The 20,865-nt window shown below is 48.3% G+C and overlaps 1 protein-coding gene across 7 annotated transcripts in view; it reads left to right on the top strand.

Moving 5' to 3' along the window:
• NTRK3 (neurotrophic receptor tyrosine kinase 3) overlaps nucleotides 1-20,865 on the top strand; it is a gene marked incomplete at both ends in the record, with an annotated part of 370,615 nt that overhangs the window by 97,684 nt on the left and 252,066 nt on the right. For all 7 annotated transcript variants that reach the window (XM_082649288.1, XM_082649287.1, XM_082649286.1 and 4 more), the window contains one exon: nucleotides 14,083-14,151. In XM_082649288.1, the coding sequence (XP_082505414.1) occupies nucleotides 14,083-14,151 (69 nt within the window). The remainder of the gene's footprint in view (nucleotides 1-14,082; nucleotides 14,152-20,865) is intronic.

Below are 20,865 nucleotides of genomic sequence, written 5' to 3'. Positions count from 1 at the left end.
GAGGAGAAGGCCCCGAGCGCCAGTGGCATTCATGTGTCCTCCTGACAGCGTCCAGCTACGGCTCTTTATCCCTGCAGACTCTGGTCTGAGAAAGGGGAGGGACAGGGAGGCCTGAGCTGCTCCGTTTCAAAGGCACCCAAAGCCTTCAGGCCACTGTCAGCAAAGTCGGCTGTGTTCCACCCTGGCTACTCCAGAGAGAGGCCTCAGTTAACCTTTTGGCCCTAGTTGATGACACTGTGCTCCAGGCTTCTCGTGGGGACCCGTCCTTGGGCAGCCAGGAGTGTGGCCTTTGTCGGGAGGGCCGGGCGCCGTCGTTTCTCCCGGAGCGTAGTTCTGGCCCGCTGTTGCCATGTGCCTCCTCCGTCTCCATGCGTAGCACCACCCTCTCTGCCCTTGCCTGGGTGACCCCTCCACTCGCCAGGCTCCCCGGCCCCAGCCTTGATCACACTCTTCGGTTTGGAGCTCTGATCTTACTATCTCCCTCGCTCTTCCGCGGCTCCCTTTCCGCAGGTCCATTTCCCCCATGGCAGCCTGGACTTCCCTCGCTGCCTCTCCCTTTCTCAGATTCCTAACCCTCCTTCATCCTCCAGGCCCACCAGGCACGGAGTTCCACAGGGACCCCTTCCTGGAGGGACCCCCCACGGGTTTCCCTAAAACAGTCTCCAGGTGGTAACCCCGCGTCCTACACTCAGAAATCCTGCTGAGGAGGGGCCGGGGGGTGGGGTGAGGGAAGCAGAGAGATTCATCCTGCAAATCCAGGAGACACTTTGGGCAGTCAGGGCCCAATTTGTTCATTTTAGTCAATTTCCAGTGTGGTGCCAGCCCTTCTCCAGACTTCCTGGTGGCACCTCCCCACTGGCGATCCTCCACCAAGTTTCAGGCGGGGATTGCTAAGTCCCCTTCCTAGCTATGAATAATGACATTTGTTCCCAGGAGCCCTCGTAGGAATGCCTTAACTCCTGACAGAGTGCCTCTTTACATCTGGACAGATGACTGTTTTATTCTCATATATGTAGGATCGTGCAACCTTTTAGGACAGAAGGATTTGATAGGAACCAAAGTAAACTCATTTACTAGATTTCTCTAGATCTGTGGTTCTTGAAGTAGGGTTCCCAAACTAACAACGTCAGCATCCCCTGGAAACTGCCTAGAAATGCAAATTCTAGGCCAGACCTACTGAATCAGAAACTCCGGAGGGAGGTGGAGCCTGGCTGTCGGGTTTACAAGCCTCCGGGTGATTCTGATACCCAGACTTGGAGAACCTCTCTGTGATGCTGTTCTCAAATCCACACCTGGCCTGTGTTTCTTCAACCACTCATCTTGAAGGAGGGTTGGGATGCAATGTCGACCTAATCAGATTTCTTTATAAGAAGGCCCAAGACAACTTTCTGCTCACAATTTTGTTGTTTTTAAGAGAGCCATAGATTTTCCTTGAATCCCAAGAGTAGATCTCAGAATGAGGACAGGTGCCTGGCCTGGTAGACAGGTAATTAGCAGGATTATGCTTTCTGTATCTTGAAGAGCAGCATGGTACTCCTGCCCATCTCCCTCCCCACCTGCCTTCCCTGGACTCAGGTTTCCCCGGTCCTGACAGCACCCTAGGCAGTTGCCTGAGTGTGGCCTGCACCAGGCTCACCTCTGGTTCCCTCCTCCCTCAACAGTTCCCCCATCACTTTTAGTCAGTAGGGTCGTCCTTTGGTATCATCTGGGGGGATTGGTTCCAGGACCCCCGCCAGATACCAAAATTCAAGGATGCTCAAGTCCTTTATATGAAATGGCGTAGTACCGTCTGCCCTCCATATGTGCGGGTTCTGCGTCCACTGATTCAACCAACTGCGGATTCTATCCACGGTTGGTTGAATTCGAGGATGCGGAACCCGCAGATACAGACGGCAGACTGTCACTGTGGTTTCTCGATTTTCCCACGGATGCTCTCACAGATGGTCTCTGCATCTTTGTTTTCCTCTTGTCACGACAGCTCTGGAGTAAAAAATGAGTGTGAGGCTTTGGTCCCATCACCACGTCATCCTGCATGTACCAGAGCTTCTCCTGGGGCGGTAGGCTCCCCGAGCCAGGCTGACTCACTCTGCCCCTGAGTGGCCACTGCTGGGAACGCCCGTGTCTGCCGGGCTGTGCCCTTCTGGGGCTCCAGAGACAGCTCATGTGCTTCAGGGCAATTAGCTTTTGGTTAATTGTCTGAAAAGAAACTCCCAGGGAACAAAACCCCCAGAATAATCTCAATGACACTCAAGGTCTGATATAAAGCAGGCGAGTGAAGGAACAAAGTTGACTTTAAGGCCTTTTCTGGGGTTTGCGGACTGGTGAATACCCAGATGCAGGTTGATCTCTGACCACACCTCTGACTCTCAGGCCTCGGGGTGAGGGCTGCTTCTTCCCTGGACCTGTGGGGACTTTGGGCTCTGCCCAAGCACGTGAAGGGTGGGCTGTCACGGGCAGGGGCATAGACACCAGCACGTCTCCAGGGGAGGAGATGCTACCTGTTCTCTCATTAAAATGGGTTTCCATATTATTTTGTTGAACTGAGATTTTGTCAGTGTTGAACTAGGGGGCATTGCCTGGGCCTCTGGTATTTGTTTTAATGGGCTTGGCCTGTTGCAGCTTTGGTGTCTGGAGATGAGCAGATAAGGGGAGAGACGCCATCCATGAATGATGATAGATTGTGTTCATTGAGGGCCAGGCCTTGTACCACCTGCTTTCTGCACCCCGTTTGCCATACCCCATTTAATCCTCACCACAACTCCAAGCACTGAGGCACAGAGAGGTTAAGGAACTTACCCAGGGTCACAGAGCATGGAAGTGGCAGTGGTAGGACTGGCCTCCAGACCCATGTGATGCAGAAGTTTTGTGGGAATTTTCAGGTGAACTTGCTGCACATTTACTGAGCACTCACTTACTGGATTCCAGGTGCTATCAAGGATATCGCACTGAAAAGAAGTGGTTGCCTTCAAGAAAAGCAGTCTGATGGGGGAGGCTGACACATGCACAGCTGCCATTCAAAGCTGGCAGTCTGAGACGTGGGCTGTGCTCAAGGCCCAGGAAGAATGCAGTGAGAGAAGGAGGAGGGAAGAAAGGTTTCAGAGTGCGTGGCACTGGCCATACGTAGAGAGAACCACTTAAATGTACCTGAAGCTGGGGAACAAGAACACGAAAGGTGTCGAAAGCACTGGGCAGTGCCAGGAGAGAGGGAGGAGTGTCAGGAAGCTCCAAGAGTACAGGCAGCCCGCTGGGTGATACCCTTCTGTTCGTGGTTGGTCTTTAGTGTTGGTTATGGGGAGGGGATGAAGGATGCGGGAGGGACTTGGGTGGTGCGAGAGTATATGGGAACAGGAGGTTGAGGTCATCGTCTGAAAAGATTTGAACTTCAACGTAGAATCTGGACCTGATTAGGTGGGCCAAGCATTCTAAGAGTCCAGTAATCTGTGCCCAAGTCTGGTCACCCATGCGTCCTTCTCCACCCCCCTGCCCCCCAGCATGTGGCAAGTCCTGTGCCCTCTTTCCCTTCCTGTCCTGAGCTTCTCCAGTCCAAGAGGACACTGGAAGTCACTCAGGGATGTTGCCGTGTACTTGAGGACAACCGGCGTGATTTCCTTCCGTACAACAAGCTATGTGACTGCTTGATTGTGGGACAGATTGGCATCTGGGGAAGAGACACCTGATGACCTTGGTGAACTTACAGTTATATTTCTCCACCTGTTGGCTGCTCCTCTCCACTGAGGGCCTTATCAATGCCTGGCTTTGATGGATGCTCTAGGCCTGTACCTTCCAATATAGTAGGCTTGGCCACCCGTAGCTATGGAGCATTTGAAATGTGGCCAGTCCAAACCGAGAAGTTCTGTGAATGTAAAATACACATGGATTTCAAAGACACAATACAAAAAAGAAAAAAGAATATGAAATAGCTCATTAGTATTTTTTTATATTGATCACATGAACTGATGGTATTTGTATAGATTGGGTTAAGTAAAATATATGAACACAACAAATTTCACCTTTTTCTTTTCACTTATTAAAATGTGGCTCCTAGAAAATTTTAAAAAGTATGTGTGGCTTGCGTTATTGGCGAGTGCTGGTCTAGCTCGGGGATTGGCATACTTTTCATAAAGGGCCACATACTAAATATTTTAGGCTTTGTGGGCCATCTGGTCTCTGTCACAACTGCTCAACTCTGCTGCTTTAGTGCAAAAGTGACTTGTATTTGTTTTCTATTGCTGCTGTAACACATTACCATAGACTTTGTGGTTTAAAAACACAAATTGCGTGTCTTACACTCTGTGGGTTAGAGGTCCCACATGGGTCTCACTGGGCTAAAATCAAGGTGTTGTCAGGGCTGGGTTCCCTTCTGGAGGCTCCGGGGAGAATCCGTGGCATCACATCTTCCAGCTGCTAGAGGTCATGTGCATTTCTTGGCTTTTGACCCTCTTTGCCTCTGTGCTTTCTTCTGTGTCTCATCTCTCTCTGACCTCTCTGCCTCCCTTTTCCATGTTTAAGGACCCCTGTGATTACTTTGGGGCCCAGGATAATTAAGGATAATTTCCTCATCTCAAGATCCATACTGTTAATCACATCTGCAAAGTCCCTTTTGCCATAGAGGTTGACATATTCACAGATTCTAGAGATGAGGCCGTGGACATTTTGGAGGACTGTGATTCCACCTGGGCCATAGATTTAGACAATGTGTAAATAAATGGACGTGGCTGTCTTATAATAAAACTGTATTTACTAAAACAGAGTGCTGGCCCACAGGCCATAGCTTGCTGACCTTGGCACCCAACGATTAATGAATCTGCACACAGTTCTAACGTGATTTTTTTCCCCACATCACCAAGCAGTTCTCGGACACCAGCTGGGTGTCTCACAATTCAACTCAATTTTGACATTATCTACCCAGAGATAGCATCAGACTTCACAGGCTAAGGGCTCAGTCCCACAAGGCCACCCCCTACTACAGGTGCTAATCGCAGCTCCAGGTTGTCACTGGGCTTCTGACCAATCAGCTATAAATAGAGGTTTCATGACCCCCTCCTTAGGTTCGATCAATTTGCTAGAGTGGCTCACAGAACTCAATAAACTCATCTACTCACTAGATTACTGGTGTATTACAAAGATATTAAAGGATACAAATCAACAACCAGATGAACAGATACAAAGGGCGAGGTCTTGAACAAAAGAGCCTCTGTTCCTGTGGAGTTTGGGGCCTGACACAAAGGGAAGAGTTCTGGTTCCCCAACCCCTGTCCTTTTGGGGCTTTATGGGGGCTTCATTGCTTAGGCACAATTGTCCATTGGTGATTGATTTCCTTTCCTCTCAAAGTAAATCGAGGGGTGGGAATGAAAGGTCCCAACCCTCTATTCATGGTTGGTTCCCCTGACAACCAGACTTCCATCTTTAGGGGATTTCCGAAAGTCACTTTGTCCTCTGAAGCAATTTTAGGAACTGAGGACAGGACACCGAGTGTTATAAGAAAGGGTGCTCCTGTTGTTCTTATCCTTCAAGAAATTCCAAGCGTTTGGGGAGCTGTGAGCCATGAACCGTGGATAAGGACCAAATATATACTTCTTATCACCATGATCATTTCTCTAAGTATATTATGTGGGCTGATATTTTTGCTAGAATTCCATGGAGGAGGTTCTGTGGGCCAATAAGCTTGAGAGATTCAATGGGTCAGATCCTTCATTTAGTAAAGGCTCTGAGAAGTTCTGCAGTAAATAAGCCTGTTTAATTTTATTTAGTACCACATTTTTCAAGCAACATGAAACTTTTTCCCTTGTAATACCCATTAATATATGGCAGATCTCAGATTCCTAGGAACATTCTCTGGGAAACACTGGTTTAGCTCAGTCCAGGGCCTTGTGGAAAAGCTGCCTGCAGTCTCCTGATCTAAGGTCAAGACACCACTCACGTCACTTGAGATTTGATTAGAGAAAGCATTTTGGCTTCATTAAAGTTCATTAAATGAGCCATCCAGTGTAATTTAGCTGAATAAAAATGGCTCAGATGGCTTTAACCCACACCCCCTCTTACAGCAATTTAATTGAGGGAAAAGCAAATATGTCAATGATGTAGAAAAATACTTCTTGGCCTCCAAGAGGGACACAGGGCAGCAGCATCTGCTTCCTTGTCACAGGCGCTGGATTTTAAGGGGTTGGCTCAGGGGGGCTCAGGGGTGGGCAGCAGGCCTTGGTGGAGAGATGGCCTGGAGCCTCCTTCCTTCCCACTGGTTAGTTCAACCTGAGGAGGTTGAGGGCAGCCACCCTAACTGCTCCTCATGGGGGGCTGCAGGCATCTTCGGTTTGGGCTGATATGCCTAAAGTCCCAAGTTCAAGATCATGACATGTAAGTTCCCTGGTTCTCGGAGAAGCGGGGAGGAGACTGTAGCCTTCTCTGTCTCCATGGTTTGTTCCTTTTTAGCAACTCTCTGCGGGGTCAGTGCTGCATGAAGGAATTCTCCTTTCTTGACTTTTTTTTCCAGATCCTTCAGAAATTTCAAAAGAATCTTGGCGTGGCATGGCAGGGGAGGGAGTTGGCTGTCTTCAGGAAGAATGAGGAGAGAGTTCTTTCATGGGGAAAGTTAGAAGGGGAGAGACAGACAGCTGAGGAGGTGTTGGGTCTTCAGGAAGGAAGAATTGCATCTTTCTAATGCTGCCTTCATGGATGGAGGAAATCATATTTACATCATGATGTTGGCAGCCAGCAAGCCACAGCCCCCATGGGAGCCTGTGAAAGCAGGAGGGGTTGGACCTTTGTTGCTCTCTGGGGAGCCATGCTTGCTGCTCTGAGCCCATACGGTGCTTAGAATAGTGCTTTCTGCAAGCAGCAGCGTGAATCCTCTAGGAAAAGTCAGTGACATGGCATTCACCATTAAGGATGCCAGCTGAGCATACCCCTGGGTCTCTGTGTTCTCTCATAACCATCTTTTGCAGCAGGAGGCTTGCGTATGCCCAGCAGGGAGCTGACTGAGTGGATGGATGCCATGTTGCATCTTCATGGCTGCACCCTGGTTGGGAAGCTGGTTCCCCAGAGCGATGGGACATAGGCAGAGTGAGGGAGGGACTGAAAATCATGACTTTGGAGGCTTTCAGGAATCACAGTTGGGCAGCCAACTGTCAGGACCTTAGGGCAAAAGAGGGGCTGAGGACAGGTATACTAGTTTGCTAGGGCTGCCGTAACAAACACTGCAGACTGGGTGCTTTAAACAACAGAAATTATTTCTTCACAGTTCTGGAGTCTGGAAGTCCAAGATCAAGGTGTCAGCAGAGTTGGTTCCTTCTGAGGCCTCTTACCTTGGCTTATAGATGCTGACTTTTCCTCGTGTCTTCACATCATCTCCCTCTGTGCATGTCTGTGGCCTAATCTCTTCTTATAAGGACACCAGTTATATCGGACTAGGGTTCATTTCAATGGCCTCCTTTAACCTTAAGTACCTCTTTAAAGGCTCTGTCTCCAAATACAGTCACATTCTGGGGTCCTGAGAGTTCAGACTTCAACATATGAATTTTGAGGAGACACAGTCCAGCCCGTCATAACAGAAGATAAAACCCAAGTGAGAGGGACTAAGGAGATGCAGAGGTGGAGTGAACGTCCAGGAGCTGAAGTGGCAGTAGGGCGAACCCAGCAAAGGTCTGTGGTGTGGACAGGGGAGATGCACAACTGAATGGTGCCAGTGGGGCAGCCTGGCTTAATAGCACAGGAACGACGGGGCACCTGCATCCAACAATCCCTTACACACTCCTCAGTGTCCTAAGACACTTAAGACCTAAGACACAGCCTGCCCCTGGGCCTGCCTCTGCTGGTACAAGAGGAGGTACTTCCAAAGTCAGCCGCACCCTTAATCTGGGAAATCCATGGTAACTTCTTCAGGATCACTGTGGATGGGAATCAGTGTCTCCTTCTCAACTGTCAGCCCCAAAGGATGCAGTTTGTTTTGGGGCAACAGAAGGATTCATCTGGTCGGCTTCTCTTGGCTGCAGGGTCCATCTCGAGTGACCCTCTTGTTGGATGGTAGAGTTCCCAGGGTAGAGGGTGACATCCTTCCCAATTGTGGGGCCCCATCCTGCTGCAGTTGGGCACCCCCTTTAGGAGGGCCATGGACTGCTTCCCATCCTGAGGTTCCCCTTGTTCACCACAGGGCTAATGCAGGAGGGGCCATCTCAGCCTGTTCTTCCTCAGGTTCAGAGTTTGGCCACCTGTGTGCCTGGCTCCCTGTTTCCAGAGGACCCAGTAGCTGCATTGCCATGGTTCATTGCTCTGGGCCCCAGAGTCTGGGCTGTGAATGAGCCAGTAGTGCAGGACAAAATTAATGGCTTTGTTTGGTACTCTCAGGTGGGAGATACGGGGGCGAGGTCATGGAGCTTGATTTTGGGAAAGTGTTTGATGCATCATCTCGTAATATCTTGCTCACCAAATTAATTCCAATGGTCAGGTGACTTGGAAACTGGCCATTGACTCAAGCACAAGTCAGAGACGAGTGATAATGGATCTGTAAGGGAGGAGGCTCAGGGCTGCGGTGAGGCCCAGAGGTTCTTAATTAAACCTTTGTCTGGTGAGGGGGGTAACTGGCCCATCAATAACTGATGACAAGTGAACACAGGTGAGGCATCAGCTAGAAGGAAAATCAGGGGAAGTGAGTTCTGAGTGGGTGTTAAGTTGGTTAAAGCCCCCTGCCTCTTTCCCATCTGCCCAGCACATGAGCAGTTATAAATGCCTCTGAAGGCAGGATGGCCAGAGGTGTGCCCTGCTTGCCTTGTTGGCGGTGTATGTTTGCCTTTCTTGTCTTTTGTGTGTTTGTTTGTCTCTGTGGCTGGATGCTTCTATCGTGTGTCTCTGGCAGGGTGCTGTGTACGGTTGCCCAGGTTGTGCGCACTGCTTTCCTCCTGGGACTTGTGCAGCACAGCGTCTGTGTCTCTGGGGACACACACTGGGTTGTGTGTATGTGTACCTGGGCGTTTACATGTCTGTGTGTTGGTTGCAAATGTTCCTGGGTATGCCTCTTGTGGCCTGTTGTTGGAGTCTTCACGTTAAGGCTACTCAGAGATGTTCAACTTTCATTGGCCACCTCTGAGCCCCAGTTTCCTCATCTGTGGCATGGAGATAATAGCAATACCCATCTTGTAGAGTTGCTGTAAAAATTAAATGAGATCATGAATGCAGAAGTGGGTAACACAGTAGCTGGTGCTTAGTAAGCCCTTGGTGAACGGCAGCTGTTGATTGTGAGATGGTGCAGGGGGGCAGGAGGGGGTGAGAGAAGGAGAGTATCTGGACTGCAGAAGGAGAAGGTGGTCTGTGCACCACTGGGACCGTCACGGAGGAGGGAGGGGAGAGGGCAGTCGTGGACAGAGCCCACGAGTGTTGCTGTGGCCGCTCCATCTGGCCAAAGAACTGGAGGAATCCAGAGGGGCCCTTTCTCCTCCAGGTGGGGCTTGGTGGGTGGGGGGAGGGTGGGGAGAAGCCGCAGATGAGACACCCCTGGGAGAGCCAGAGCCCATCTCCCCCCTTACCAGGTGTCCCAGGCCCCCTCTCCCCTCTAACATGTAATAAGGAGATAATGCTATTTCTTATTCTTTATTTGCCCAGAATGCCTGTTATTTTCTTTCTTTCAGAATCCAATTTTCTCTTGACATTTATGCCTAATGTAGCAAAACATGACCTTTGTGAAAGGACGTTGCTGGCAACCCGCTCCCTGCCTCGGGCCCCCCAAGAACTACTGGCACACTCCTGGGCTGCCTCTCCCTCGGAGGTGGGCAAGGCTTCCATTTCCCCGGGACCGCTTCTGTGTTCCCGCCTCCTCCTTCCGGCCGGGGGCGGAGCCGGGGACGGGGCGTGTTTCCCAGAGCTCAGTGCGTCTGGTGTTCCCGGCGCTCTCACAGGAGATGCTGCTCAGTTTTAGAACCAGGGGCGTTGTTCCAGGCTGCGCTGGAGTCGGGCAGAGAGCTCAGGGCCCCCGGGCCTTGTCTAACTTCTGCTGCCCCTGATGCTGTTGTTAGACAGTAAACCAAGAAAAGCAAAACAAAACAGAAGACTTCTGTCTGGGTGAGGCACTCACCTTTATTGAAACATCATAGCGGCTCATGGTAATGGAGAATTACCATGAACAGGTAATGAAGCCTGTTATCCTTGACCCCGAGTTCCAGCTCCTGGTGTAAGGTCAGCGCCTTTGATGAGCGTACGTGTCTGATCCCCTGTTCCTCCCTCCCAATCAGGAGTTGCTCTGCAGGGAGCTGGGTGCCTGGGTGTCCTCAAGTGGCCATCATGCAGTTCTTCTGTCACCCTTTTCCTTCCTGTCAGTGGGGGAAGGAGACCGTTTGTAGGAATAAGATGCGCCATGGTTAGGGGTTTTGTGAAGCTGAGCATGTGGATGGGTTGAGGTTTATAGTCTTTTAGTGAGAGCCTGTGTTGTCACACACACCAGTGCTTTACAGTCCTGCAGAGAGGAAGTGGGTGACAGTATGGGGCTATGGGAGGCTCTCCTAGCAAGGGCTATGGGCTTAAGGACTCTGAAAGGAGAGAGTGCTGGGGACTGGGGAGAGAGTGGGACAGTAAACTTGGGTGATACCTACTGGACACCTTCCCTTTGCCCCAGTCCCCTGCACCCCAAGAATGGGGTCTTCCTCCCCCACACAGTCATGGGCTGTCACCCATGAATATGTGTATAAGCAGGAGTCTGTGTTTGCATTTATTACCTACATGTTTAATGGACATAAATACACACGTGCTTATACACACGTGTGTGCATGTGGATAGGTATTTACCTAAGTGCAATTCTTACTGCTCTCCTTTCTCATCACTAGATAAGTACGTGGTTCCTGGGGTGCCACTTGAGCTCTAGCTGTCTCCAGCTGCTGCCTTGAAGGGCTGTTACCACATCAAAAGTTGTTTGTTGAGGGGCTTCCCTGGTGGCGCAGTGGTTGAGAGTCCACCTGCCGATGCAGGGGACACGGGTTCGTGCCCCGGTCTGGGAAGATCCCACATGCTGCGGAGCGGCTGGGCCCGTGAGCCATGGCCGCTGAGCCTGCGCTTCTGGAGCCTGTGCTCCGCAATGGGAAAGGCCACAACAGTGAGAGGCCCGCGTACCGCAAAAAAAAAAAAAAAAAAAGATGTTTGTTGAGCCTGGCAAAGGCAGAGCTGCCTCAAATGGGAAGGGGAAGCCCTATCCCATAGCTTGTCCTTGTGTTTGAGTATCTGCCCCTCTGATGAGCTGTGTCTACTGTCTGTACCTCACCCAGCCTGAACTTCTCCCCTGAGCTCCAGACCCAGGCATCCAACAAGCTATCTTATCTCTCTTCTTTGGACGTCTAACAGGCATCTCAAACTCAGTGTCTGCAAGGGAGAGGCTCTTGATCCCCACGCCGCTCCCCAGTTGGGACCCCTTTGAGCCTTCCTCGGCTCACTAAATGACATCACCACTCTCCTGGTTGCTCAAGTCTCCCTCCTCTGCCCGATCCAATCACATAGGAAGTTCTGGCAGCCCTCCCTCCACCACCTAGCTTGAATTCCATCAGCTTAATTGTCTCTACTCTCTCTTTTTGCCTGGAATACTGCAGCAGCTCCTAATTGCTCTGATGACTTACAGTCTTGGGTTCCTATTTTAAAAAATGGTAATTAGATGATGCCACGTCCCTACTTAAACCCAGCCAGTGCCATCCCGTTGTTCCTTAAAGTAAAATCCGGGTGGCTTACCTTGACCAGCAAGGTGGGTGTGGCGGGTCCCCTCTCCTGCTTATCCTAGACCACTCTTCTACTTCCTTCCTCACTGGGCCCTTTTCTGGCCCCCTAGTCCCTCTCAGGCCGTTGCACTTGCTGCTCCCACTGCCTGGAACACACCTTTCCTGGCGCTAGGCTCATTCTCACTCCTCTTCTCAGCTCCGACATCTCCTTCTCAGACGGCATTTCTGGAATCATCTTCTGATGTAGCCCCGTCTCTCTCCGACATCAGTTACTTACCCCACTTCGCTTATTCCCTTCCTTCTGCTCATCACAAACTACACTTCTCTTGCTTATTCATTTGTAACATGAACATAAGCTCCAGAGGGACCTTATCTGTCATCCACCCCCTCGTTCCTTAGTGTAGCCTATATTTGGCTCTCAACAAATATCTGTTATAGAAGTCCACTAAATATAGGTGCACCTGTAAGCATATGCATATGTGTATAAGCAGGAGTCTGTGTTTGCATTTATTACCTACATGTTTAATGGACATAAATACACACGTGCTTATACACACGTGTGTGCATGTGAATAGGTATTTACCTAAGTGCAATTCTTACCGCTCTCCTTTCTCATCACTAGATAAGTACATGGTTCCTGGGTGCCACTTCAGCTCTAGCCGTCTCCAACCACTGCCTTGAAGGGCTGTTACCACATCAAAAGTTGTTTGTTGAGGGGCTTCCCTGGTGGCGCAGTGGTTGAGAGTCCACCTACCGATGCAGGGGACACGGGTTCGTGCCCCGGTCCGGGAAGATCCCACATGCCGCGGAGCGGCTGGGCCCGTGAGCCATGGCCGCTGAGCCTGCGCTTCTGGAGCCTGTGCTCCGCAATGGGAGAGGCCACAACAGTAAGAGGCCCGTGTACCGCAAAAAAAAAAAAAAAAAAGTTGTTTGTTGAGCCTGGCAAAGTAATAACCGTGGGTGTGTTTCTTCTTTTATTCAGAAGACTAATGACTACTCCTTTCCCCTGTACATCCTAATGAAAAAAAAAAAGCCATTAGGAGGAGGACAGAAGTGTGAACAAAAAAGCTGATGTCTTGATCATTGATGGACAGGATTGCTGAGGGAGGGACTGGCTTGAAGGAATTGTAGGTGACCTGTGGAGTAGTTTCGACTTGTGTGAATGTTAAGAATGTTTGCTGAGGGCTTCCATGGTGGCTCAGTGGTTAAGAACCCGCCTGCCAATGCAGGGGACATGGGTTTGAGGCCTGGTCTGGGAAGATCCCACATGCTGCAGAGCAACGAAGCCCGTGAGCCACAACTACTGAGCCCGCACGCCTAGAGCCCATGTTCCGCAACAAGAGAAGCCACCACAATGAGAAGCCCATGCACTGCAATGAAGAGTAGCCCCTGATCGCCACTACTACAGAAAGCCCACGTGCAGCAATGAAGACCCGACGCAGCCAAAAATAAATAAATAAATCTATTAGAAAAAAAAGAATGTTTGTTGGTAACAGGGCACAATAGTTTCACTTATGCAAGGTGAAGAAGTCCTAGATATCTCTAGTACAGAGTAGTGCATAGTTAACAATACCGTATTGTACACTTAAAAATTTGGGAAGAGGGTACATCTTCCGTTAAATATTATTAGCACTAAAAAAAAAAATAGAGAGGGAAGAAACTTTTAGAGATGCCAGTTAAGTTTATGGCACTGTTTATGGCGATCATTTCGTGGATGTATATTATCTTCAAACTCATCAAGACATATACATTAAATACGTACAGCTTTTTTGGTAAGTCAGTTATACCTCAGTAACTAAAAAAAAAGGGAAGGGATAAATTAAGAGCTTGGGCTTAGCAGATACAAACTACTATATATAAAACAGATAAGCAACAAGGTCCTACTGTATAGCACAGGGAACTATATTCAGTATCCTATAATAAACCATAATGGAGAAGAATGTGAAAAAGAGTATATATATATATATATATATATATATCTGAATCACTTTGCTGTACGGCAGAAATTAACACAACATTGTAAAACAACTCTACTTAAATAAAAAAAAAAGAATGCTTGCTGGTTTGTATACCCTGTACTCTGAGAGTTCTCTGTCCTCCTGTGGAAGGGTGGGTTTAAAAAGGCTCTCTGAAATTTCATTGTGGTGAGAGCATATGGGAGAATGACCAAGGAGTTTTTATTTATTTCATTTGATTTGTAAAACCTTGCCTTTTAAAAGGTCTCAGCATCCTCTCCAGACATGATCTGTAGCCTCGACTAACTGTCAGATGTACTGTTAGCCGAAGGGAGCAGTGGAGAAGAACAACAAAGCCAGGCTCCCATGAGATGACCACACTTACTACGGAGAGCATGACATGCCACATTGTCCTTTAATTTCCTCTTTATTTGTCAATCTTGCAGAAACCTGTCGAGTAACCGGCTCACCACACTCTCATGGCAGCTCTTCCAGACGCTGAGTCTTCGGGAATTGTAAGTTCAGTTTTGAAGACTGTCCAAGTCGGTGGAGTGGTGGTCAAAGGTTGGGTGGAGCCACCTGAAGCTGGGAGTACACCTGAAGGGGCTCCTTGGGTTGGATGATGTGGGTGTACCATGTTCAGTGAGAGTGAGCCACCCCATCCCTTGATTTCTGATGCTCCTTCTGGGCGCAATACATTTCAGAAGATAGGAATCTCATCTCTTAGCAGGACCTAGTTTTGTGATCTGTTGGTAATTAGTAATAACATTTATATTTATATATATTTATAATAATAAAGATAACTTATCAAGTTATAACATTTGCAATATATAAATAGATTATTAGGTGTGTTTTCATTTACATGACCTTTGATTTATCATCACATGTCATGGGAGGTAGGTATTATCATACCTCCTGTATAAAAGGTATCTCTACACTTTCAGGTGAGGGTTCTGAGCTCCAGAAAGGCATGTGAAACACAACCAAGATCCCATTGCTAGGGATTGGCAGAACCGGGACTTGAACCCAGGCCTTTGACTTCAGATTGCCTGTATTTTCCACTTCTCGTGATCTTCTGTCAGCCTATTTGGCTTGAGTATGGGCATCCTGGAGGGACTAAGCCCATATATTTATTCAGTCTGCTTGTGGACTGCTTAGATTTGCAGTGTACTCCCACCCCAGCCAGCCATTTTGCACCAACACACATTGGATGGATGAATGAAAACTCGTGACCCCTGCTGGAAAAAATAAGTCATGTTGATGTGTGAGTCATCAGGGTCATCTCTGTGCATGAAGGACGGCATATTATGTTGAGGGGACAAATCAAGGAATAAGTTGAAAAGGAATTGAGGCATGGATGGAGTTAGGGAGTCAGGGTTCCAGAGACACTGCTCATGTGTCTTCCCTTTTACTTGATGACTCAGATCCAAATTCACTGAATGCAGATTGCTTTCTATCCTTTACCAAGAGGCAGTGAATGGCCTTGGATCCCCGCCCATGCTGTTGGCCTTTCAACTTGTTCTCCCTCCACCTGGTAAGACCTGAGTTCAAGGATGCGTCATAACCTTACCTTTTCTGACCCAGTTGGTCAGGAAGGGGAATATTTACATCTCCATGACAGTCTTGTACATACCCTACTAATCCTTATGGACCCAAGTGCCTACATGATGCTTAAAAATGCCATTCCAGGGATGGGAAGTACAGAGGTGGTCTCTGACAGTGTTGGAGAGTTTAGGACAAGACTGTTGTGGGTTGCTTTCCTGCTTTAGGATTTTGCCCCTCCCACCAGGCTTCTCCTCTGCTATGAGCACAATAGCTCTAGTGATCAGAGTTCTTTAGTCATACATGGCTGCCATCCAGCTGTACTCAAATAAAAACTCCTACCTGAGCTTGGGAAAAGGTGCATATGTACTTATTTTTTTATAAAACACTGGAAAACTGGACAATGTCACAGACATCTCAGTGTCAGACTGTCAAACTTGATGCATTGTGTTCATTCCCTTCTTTGTAGGTGGAAAAGATGTTAGAGGTAAATTAACATGACTGCTTTGATCACCACTAACACTGATTTCTGAGATCTTACTCTGGGCCAGGCAGTGTGCCAAGTAATCTATTGAGTTACGAAAGTTATTTAATCCTTATAACAATGCTATCAAGTCAGAATGGCTACTGTCACTTCAAATTTGGGGACACTGGGGTACTTAGCAAGGTTTAGTATCTTGGTTAAGGTCACCCATTAACTAAATGGTAGCACGTGGCCTCAAGATCTTGACCACTATGCTTCGCCATCTGCCAACTTTCTCAATCTGTTTTCAATCCAACGATCTGTTCTACAGTAACTTGAAATAAAAATGCACAATTGCAGATTTTCCTTACATTGCTCTAAAACTGACCAGGAACCCTGCCCTAAAGGAGCTAATTGGAGTCTTTCATCCAGTTCTCCTGGGACCCCTGCCCCTTCATCTGTGGGAGGCCAGGGATAGCATCTCTCCAGGGGACATCTGGGTCTACTGTTGGCTGAATTATTGCGAAAATGTTCAGTGCTCCTTCTAAAAAAATCATTGGCTGCGAAATCGATGGCGTGCTGCCCTGGTGACCTGTTTCGTGGAGTTTTAGAAACAGTTGTTCGGTGGATATATATTTAAAGAAAATGTCAGATTTCTCCCAGAGGATCATGGGATTCTGCATTCATCTTTGCCTGTGAATCAATACACCAGTGAGCTGGATGTGACTTATGGGGGAATGAAGACGTTCCCTCCAGGGTGAGTCAGTGTGTGAGAGCCACCATGTCCACGGAGTATTTTATTTCTGTCATATTGTTAAATAAGTAAAAAAAATATGTTGGAAAATAAAGAAGCCCCCCCTCTAAGGAGCAGTCACCCTGGTAGGGGTCTATTTTTTTGAGGAAGAATTGAATGTTGAGAGTGGAAAATTTATCTTTTGGCTGGAGGGGCCGCGTGTTGGCTCTTAGCTGTGGCTGTGATTAAAATCCAAACAGTCCCAGTTCCTGGCAAATGGAAGAGTCGGTCATATTTTCTTGTCTGACTTCCTGGTTAGTCCACGTGATGCCATCTGCCATGAGCCATCTAGACTGCCAGAGTCTGCCCAGGGGAGCCTGTGGGCTGGGCTGTGGGCGTGGGTCGGGTATTTCCAGGAAGAAAGAATTTTGGCCCTAGAGGAGAGAGGCCAGAGGGAGATGGCTCTGTGAGCTGTGGCAGCCAGAAGAACACAAGGGCAGAAGTGTGAGGCTTCGAGCGACCTTCTGCAGGAACAGAAGGAGCAAGCTAGGGCATTCAACAATTTCTTAGCATGTTTTATTCCATCACTGAGGATCTCTGCCTGCCCCAAGCAGCCCCTCCTCTGATCCTTGATAGAAGAACTAATGCTGTTGGGATTCCCCATCAGAAGGGCTGAGTGTCTACAACTTTTCCAGTAGCAGAGAAGGAGAAAAAAGAGGTGTATATTGAGTATCTAATATATACGAGGTCCTGTCTCACCCCTGGAACAATCCCACAGAGGAGGTATGCTTAAACCCAGTTTGACAAATGAGGGATTGGAGGCTTGGCCAAGTGAAATAACTGGTCCAACATCACATGGCAAGTAAATGGGAATTAGTATTGTGATTATTAGCATTGCCACCATCCAGGTCTATTGTTTTCAAAGACCAGCTCTTTCCTTACCCAACTCAGCACCATAGCCCTCATGCTATGCGTCCCCTTCCGCCAGAACTCAAGATGGCGGGTCCCCTCAGAGGAATCAAAGGGGGAAAAAATCCAAACAAGTTAGCATCTCAGAGCCCTTACCGTGTGCCAGAGACTTCCTTCACTCATTTCTCATTTACTTTTGTGAGATGAAGGGTGTGGTCTTGGCCGGGCACCTGGCCCGCCTCTCAACTGTCCAGGCTGTGTTTTTCTCTTACTGATGGAACCAGAAGCATATTTCAAGACTGGCTTCTGAGTAGCCAGCACTCTTTCAATGGCATGGGTTTGGAGAAATTTGAGTTGGTGTTGCAAAGTGCTCTCCGAAGTTTCTGTTTATGGCAAGATGGTATTTTCACTTTACCGAGAAGATGGGAACAGTCTGTCCAGAAAGCTGAGCAAGGATCAAAGAGATTGACTTAGAGGTAAAGAATGAATTGGAAAGAAAAGAAGCTTGGATTCTGAATCCCATGATACCATTTAGGCAAAGGCAAGAGGCACCAAAGGATATAAACTCACAGCACAGAAACCCTCCAGAAATACCCTAAGGACCATTAGTGTATCTCGAATAGGCTTCTCTTAATACCCTGCATGCATGGAGCAGACATGATTAAAATAGATTGGAATATTTCATTTTCTTAAAGCAAAGTGATAATTATCTCTGGTATAATTTACAGATTTAATCGACTTGGTAAAATATTAACTCAATTTTGGGGATGGGTTTGTGCTGATCCTGTCACTTTCCTTCCCCTAGTCCTGGCCCTGACCACTTGCCACGGCTCTCAAAATCACTCAACAATCATGTTAATAATACTGTTATTATAATAATCATTTTGGGCCTCTTTATAGCCCCTTTTACTTCACAAAGCACGTTAACATATATTATCACTAATCCTCATAGTAACTGTGAAGAAGGCAGATTGAGCACAATTACCCCATTTTACAGACATTAAAACAGAGCCTTGGAGAATTCAGGCTGAATGAATACTTGCTGTATTCATTTCCTAGGGCTGCCTTAACATATTCCCACAAATCTAGGGGCTTCAAACAATAGAAAGTGATTCTCTCACTCTTCTGGAGGCCAGAAGTCCAAAATCAAGGTGTCAGGAGGACTACACACTCTTCCAAGGCTCTAGGGAGCATCCTTCCTTGCCTTTTCCAGCTTCTGGTGGCTCCTGGTGTTGCTTGGCTTGTGGCAGCACCACTCCGGTCTCTGCCTCCGTCTTCATGTGGCCATCTTCCTCTTTGTCTTTGATCTTTCCCTCTTTTCTCTTATATAGATACCAGTCACTGGATTTCGGGCCCACGGTAATCCAGAATGATCTCATCCATGATCCTTAACTTGGTTATATCTGCAAAGACTCTATTTCCAAATAAGGTCACATTCACAGCTACTGGGGCTTAGGACTTTGACAAATTTTGGGGGATGGGTGAGACACTATTCAATCTACTATAGTTGCCCAAGGTGACACAACTGGCTCAACTCAGATCTTTTGTTTGGATATTTTTTTAACCACAGGACTGTTGGCATCTCCAGGGTGCCCTTTGGGCATGTTTTCTTCTGTGACAACAGATTCGGGCCCCCTCCCCATATTTCACTACCTGGCCATGGATTGCCACTGGCAGCACTGATGCTGCGGAGGGAAGAAAACCAGAGTGATGACTAGTGGGGAATCAGTGTTTTTTAAACACTCAGTCTTGGCCTTGGCTGTTCAGCAAAGTGTCTTTGTGCACAAACTCGGATGGGGCTGAGTTAATCTGTGGGAAGCCCCAAGGGCCCTACGATTAGGCCCTGGGCCATCTTGAGGAAAGGGCTGGGTGCTGGTAATCTTTGCTGTGAAGCAGCTGCTGTTGTATTATTCATGCGGCCGCCTGCATTATTGATGGAGCAGGGGAAGGCTTGCTTTAGGCTCCTTGAGTCTGCCCCTGAAGCCCTGGCTGAAGGCCCCTCTGCTCCAGACCTGATTTGATGCGAGAATGGACAGCATCATTTAGACCCAGGACTTGCCCTTCTTTGCTTCTGGTCCACCTCACTGTTTGACCCCTCTTGTCAGGATATGAAGACGATAGTGGATTTGCTCGGTGAGATGCCCAGGGCATCTGTTCTGAGACTGAAAATGCTTTCTGCCGTATGTATGTCTTGTTGTCCAGGAGGAGAGTCCAGAGGGATGGCGGGAAGAACGCAAAGTTCTTCTGCAGTTTCCAGGAGACCCTGGGTTGGAGGAAACGACCAGGTCGCATGGTGCATGCCTTCTGGAGGAAAAAGTCGGAGGGAAACAAACAAGCTTTTAGCGTGCCCATGCCTGGAAGGGTCTAAGACACACCCCACATATCTCACTGGATTCCCCTGCCAGCCTCAGGACGCTGTGGCACCGTCCACCTTTCTGGGGGACCCCTGAGATGTTGGGATACTGAATAAAGCACATGTAGCTTGAAGCAGCCTGGCCAAGACTCTCACTTGTCTAGTATTTTCCACCCAGGTGGGTAATTTGTATTTTTACAGCTACTTAATAATGAATGACCACATCTTGTCAAGTAAGCAACTGGGAAAAATCAGGCTGACCTGGTTCAGTGTGCATGTGTTCCGGCATCTGGACCCTCAGTATCCTTCCAGCAGGGCTGCCAGGCCTCTCCTCACAGCCCCTACCGCGTGACTCCCAACCACTGTTCCACTCCCCTTCCCCAGAAACGCCGGACAGGGAGTTTGACCTCCTGTGTTTCCTAAGGAAGCCCTCAGACGTTCCCTTCCCCTGCTTCCTCCTTGTTGTGAGGGTCAGAGCTGGTGAGGCATGTAAGGCCTTCAGCGTAGTGCTGGGCACAGAGTAAATGCAATGCAAACGTTATTATCCAATTATTTTTTTGACTTCTCTCTCATTTTCTCCTGTCTACCTTTTCTCTCTCCTCTCCCTCATTTCTCAGCTGCAGAAGCATCTGCCTTGACCCCAGGGCAAACCCCTCCAAGGGTCCTGGACCTCATCCGTCACTTTGCTGCTCTAGGACCTTACCTTTCCCTCCCCACCCCCAGCCCTGCCCTGACCCGATTCCTAATATGTTTCCCCTCTTCCTCTCCACTGGTTTTTCTCTTCTGTTTTCAACCAAAGATACTTCTGTCTTCCATTGACTTCCTATTCCCTGGAGCTTAAAACCTTGGGGTCATCTTTTACTCTTTCCTTTTCTTCTACCTCCAAGGAAGCACCAAATACCACCGTGTCTTCCTTTATGATGTTTGGTCCATCTTCGCCTTCCTTCTCCCCAATTTTTACCTCTCTACTCCAGGCTCTTAGTAACTAGGCAGCCATTCTCTCATGGTGGTCCAGGGTCCCATGGGGATCCCCAAGACCCTTACAGGGAGACCAAGATGTTAAATCTATTTTCATAATAACCCTGAGATGTTACTTGCCTTTTTCATTCCCGTGGGCAGTGGAGTTTTCCAGAGGCCACGTGACGTACGTTAACATCATTCCTCTGATGCTTGATGGAGTTTGTGCTAATGCGTTCTTGTGTTTTAAATTTTTCTCAGTTTTAATTTTT

Source organism: Grampus griseus (assembly GCF_964374135.1).
Source record: "Grampus griseus genome assembly, chromosome: 2".
In the NCBI taxonomy this organism is placed as follows: Eukaryota; Metazoa; Chordata; class Mammalia; order Artiodactyla; family Delphinidae; genus Grampus; species Grampus griseus.
The sequence above is the reverse complement of the archived record's forward strand: the minus strand, read 5'-3'. Positions and strand labels throughout refer to the sequence as shown.